General features: G+C 37.9%; 1 protein-coding gene across 1 annotated transcript; it reads right to left on the bottom strand.

The window, feature by feature from the left end:
• Positions 1-471: 471 nt before the first annotated feature.
• Positions 472-3810, bottom strand: LOC141666056 (uncharacterized). Its single transcript, XM_074472039.1, has 4 exons — positions 2909-3810; positions 1952-2666; positions 1184-1306; positions 472-819 (listed from the first exon to the last, which is right to left on the bottom strand). The coding sequence occupies exons 1-4, from the start codon at positions 3808-3810 to the stop codon at positions 472-474; spliced, it is 2088 nt and encodes a 695-aa protein (XP_074328140.1).
• Positions 3811-4792: the final 982 nt, after the last annotated feature.

The following is a 4792-nucleotide window of genomic DNA, read 5'->3' as shown; positions in this document are numbered from 1 at the left end:
GATTTAAGATATATTAAAATCAAGTGCAACATAATTATTGGTATCTAAAATACTTGACAAGTATCAGTCAATGATATATTGTTAAAATTTTGTTGCAGATAATTGTGAGATTTTAAATTCTAATGGATTTATATGAGTTGCTATATCTGGAAGATTCACTATAATTTGAAATTAGCAGCATAGTCATTCTTATTAAGATTAGTTATCTATAAATAATGTTGTTGGTAATAATTTTATAAAGATAGATTATGGAGCTGTTGACATGAATGAGAATTACTTAAACTTTTTTTTTTTGCTAAGTTTGTTTGTATTAGAAAAAGGAAGAATATACAAGGGATCAATCATAAGCTCTATGACAGGCCATAGAGAGGACTATTTATAACTAATCTATCTAGAAGAGATTGGAGATAGAAAGCAAAAAAGTGAGGCAGCTGTACAGGCTAAACTACCGCTCGCAACTAAACTACACAACTAAACAACAGAGATAATCAAATCTGGTCTATTACAAGCTAGTCTACTAAACCAAGAATTGGCTGATAGGCGAGCTCGAATATCCAAAACAATGCCTTGGAGCAGCTTCTTTGGGTCAAAGACCCCTTTGTCATGAGTGCAAGCATTGCGTTCCCTCCATATGTGATAATAAAAAACTTGAGCATAGCAAAGAGCAATGAGCCTACGAGGCCAGTCATCAATAGCTAGGATGCCCAAGAGAAAATCAACCCAGATATGACCAAAATCCAAAATACGCAGCTGAGAAAAGATGGCTACCAAAATCCGAATATAAGTGCAATGTAAAAAAAGATGGTTGCAACTCCCTCCCTGCAATGCACAACGAGCACTGCTGAGAACATTGAATACCAAAACGAGCAAGCCTTGAGAATGTGTTAAGACGCCCGAGGCAAACCAGCCACTGATGATGAGCATATCTAACAATGCTAAGTTGATGCCAAATTGCATTAAACCATGGCACTACATCTCCCCTCGTGCGAATAATTTGCCAAATATGTCAAACCTTAACTTTACTGATATATATCCCATCCCAGAGCACTCTATCATGAGTCATTAGAGAAAGGCTAGGAAAATCAATTAGATTCAACCAATGGAGTAACAACGGGTCAAGGTGATGGTGTCTCGGGTTTGGGATAGGCAAAGTCCACACACCTTAAGATAAGATCTCACTAACCTTAGCATCAGGTTGAAGACCATATTGTCTTATAATAGGAGACATAGAAGACGAAGCAAGACCATGATTCCACCAAGGGTCAAACCATAGCGAAGTGGATGCGCCATTAGTAAAGCAACAGGCCTAAGATGGAGGATCTTCTTCCACACCCAGGAGAAATCTAAAGGAATTAGAATTTTCCAGAAATGCTTTCTTTTAAAGCTGTAGCATTAGCCCAGATTGCCCACAAAGAAGGTGCAGAAGAAACTACTTGAAACAAGTGCAGCTGCGATTTATTTAATTCCACCATATTTTTAACACCAAGGCCCCCTTCCACATGAGGCAGGCACAAAAAGGCCCAAGACACCTTAGCTCCACCCTTCTGATTAATATTGCCTTTTCAAAGAAACCTAGTCAAAAGAGATTGAATTTGAGCGTGGACAGATATGGGAAGAAGGAAATGATTGCACCAAAACACCGCAATCGTTGTGATGACTGACTTGATCAACTGTACTCTTCCAGCAAGAGAAAGAAGTAAGTTTGCCCAAGAATTGAGTTTAGCAGTTATCCTATCAATTAGAGGCATGCATTCATTAATACTGAAATGACCTAAGATCAATGGCACCCCTAAAAATTTGACAGGCAAAACACTTCTAGGAATTGAATATGTCGAGTCAAACAATTGAGTAAAATCGATAGAGCAGTTGCACATGAAGCTAGAACTCTTATGCACAGTAGGAAGCAAACCACTCCACTTAGAAAATTGCTCAATGCTTTTCATAATATGACCAATAGAGACCCTGTTCGCACTAGCAAAAAAAAGTACGTCATCTGCGAAAAATAGGTGAGACAAGCCAAGTTCCTTGCATTTCCAATGGTGTTTAAATTGAGGAGGCGTAGATCAATTTTGAGTGCACAACGGGGTACCCCTATTTCTCGATCATAACCCCAAAATAATTCATGTGCCATCAAGATGTTGTCAGAGATTGATCTACCAGGGATAAAAGCTGATTGAGATTGATGGACAATAAAAGGCATGACAGCCTTAAGTCTAGCAGCAAGGACTTTAGAAATGCACTTGTAAGCCACCATGCACAAGGATATGGGTCTAAAGTCTTGCATGCGAGTAGGAGCCAAAACCTTAGGAATGAGAGAAATAAAATTTGAGCTTATGCCCGGGTGCAAAGAGCCCGAGGCAAAGAATGCCTTAGTAGCTTCAAAAAAACATTCGTCAGTCACCTCACAAGAAGCTAGGAAAAATTCAACATTAAACCCATCGGGGCCCAGGGATTTCTTCTTTTTTATGGACTTCAAAGTTTTCAAAATGATAGAATTTGTGACATGCATCTCAAGAGATAACAACTGATTGTGAATGAGCACAGGGGCATCAAATCCTGACAAATCAATGTTCACATGTTGGGTAGTTGAAGGCCCAAGAATTTGTTGAAAATAATCAACAGCCACATCTGCACACTTATCATGACCAGTAACAAGAAGCCCCTCACTATTTTCAATCGAAAAATCTTATTACAATTCCAGTTTTCCTTACACTGCTGATGAAAAAAAGAGTTATTGTCATCCCCTTTGTGCATCCATTTTACTCTAGACTTTTGAATCAGCAATTCTTACTCACGAAGCAGAGCAGTGTTGAGGCTTTGAATAAGAGAATTTTCTAAAGCTATACAGGCATGATTCTTATCATGAACCAGCTAAAGTTGCACCTCACTAAGTTGTTCTAGTAGAGACTGAACATTAGAGTGAACATTCCCTTGAGCTTTGTTAAACACTCGAAGAGCCTTTTTTGTGACTTGCAATTTTTTAATGAGGATTGTCATTGGTTCACCATGACAATCAGGGGTTGAAGCTTGTCTAACAACATCCAAGAAGCCTGGAAGATGTAGCATGAAGTTGAAAAATTGGAATGGCTTACGAATTTTTTGCAGATGCAAAGGGTCTTCATAAAACAGGGGATTATGATCCATTATGCCTCTATTTTTGACATAAACATTTCCTTCAGTAAACTTGAGAAACCAGTGAGAATTCCCCAACATGCGATCAAGTCGCTTGAAAATAGGATTATTTGGGCGTTTGTTGTACCAGGTGAAGTTATCCCCTAAAGTGCGCACCTCGCCTAAGCCATTAGAGGTGATACAATTTTTAAAGACCTGCATATCAGGAGTGAAATGTTCTTTACCCCCCATACCTTCCTCAAGAGCAATAGTGCAGTTGAAGTCACCAAGAATGCACCAAGGAGAAAGAGTTGAACTGAGTTGATTAAGGTTAGTCCAAAGAGGGACCCTGTCACAAGCATCATTGAAGGCATACACATACGAGACTAAGAAACTGATATCATTGTCAATAAGAGTAGCATTGCAGGTTATGTGTTGAGCAGACGTACTACAAAGAGAAACATTCCAAATAGTGGAATTCCAGCCAACCCAAACTCGACCATTGTAATGGTAATCATAATTAAAAATCCAAGCCCACTTCTTATTAATCTTCTTAGAGATAGAGGCAGCTTTATCCACTTTAACTTTTGTTTCTAGAATACCCATAAATTCAATATTATTCAAGGAAATAAAATTAAGCAACTCATCTTGATGGGGGCTCTTTTTTAGCCCGTGCACGTTCCATGAGGCGAACCTCATCTAAGACGTTTGAGGATAGCTGAGTTCCCTTTTAGCTTAGGGCTTTTCCTGTTCACAACCATGGTGAAACCATCTTCATCAACTAATGCTTTAGAAGGTAATTTTGGAATATTTGATTTTGGTGTAGGAATAGCAAGGTCACTAACAATTTCACCAGCCTGTGTTGTGGGTGTTTTGGAGCAGTTTTTCTTTCTTAGACATTCAAATCATTTCCCTTAGAAATCAAACATAACTTACTGGATTATACTCAGATCTTACATGAAATCATCAATTTACTTCTTTTAAACCAAAAACCATTCTAATTTCCCACTATTATTCTAAAACAATAATCCACAATCATTTTGTTCAACAAAAATCAACTTAATAACTTCAAAAATCAAAAACTCATTAGGTTTCTTAGGCAATCACCACATGCAAATACCGAAATTAAGTTTTATGAATATTAGAGCTCATATGCCCTCATTCGAGGGTGTCCAACCATAAAACCCCCGATTTTCCATCAATTTCTCAAAATAACTAACATGCACATCTTAGATATCATTCATTTTCAAGGAATCATGCTTAAACAAGGTAACAACAACAAAAACAACAAGAACCGAGAGGTTCTCGAAGAACACACACACATCGAACATACACAACACACATACACCTACATGCAAGTGTATTCTTGCATCTTTAGAGTATAAGAAGCTTAAATCTTGATTCTAGATTGAATTTTAATGGAGGTTATGGAAGGAACAAGAAGAGAGAGAGATTATACCGAGAGAGAGAGAGAGAGAGAGAGAGAGAGAGAGAGAGAGAGAAAGAAAAAAAGAAAAAGAAAAAGCCGAGAGATAGATGAGAGAGAAAGAGAGTGAACCGGGTGAAGAAAAAGAAAAAGGGGAGGGGAGTGAGGTTATATATAGTGAGTATCCAAGGGTATAAAGGTCTTTTACCCATTAGCTTTTAGGATTTTCTCTTTATTCCTTAATTCCAATTTCTA

This window comes from Apium graveolens, chromosome 6 (genome assembly GCF_009905375.1).
Source record: "Apium graveolens cultivar Ventura chromosome 6, ASM990537v1, whole genome shotgun sequence".
Taxonomy (NCBI): Eukaryota; Viridiplantae; Streptophyta; class Magnoliopsida; order Apiales; family Apiaceae; genus Apium; species Apium graveolens.
The sequence above is the reverse complement of the archived record's forward strand: the minus strand, read 5'-3'. Positions and strand labels throughout refer to the sequence as shown.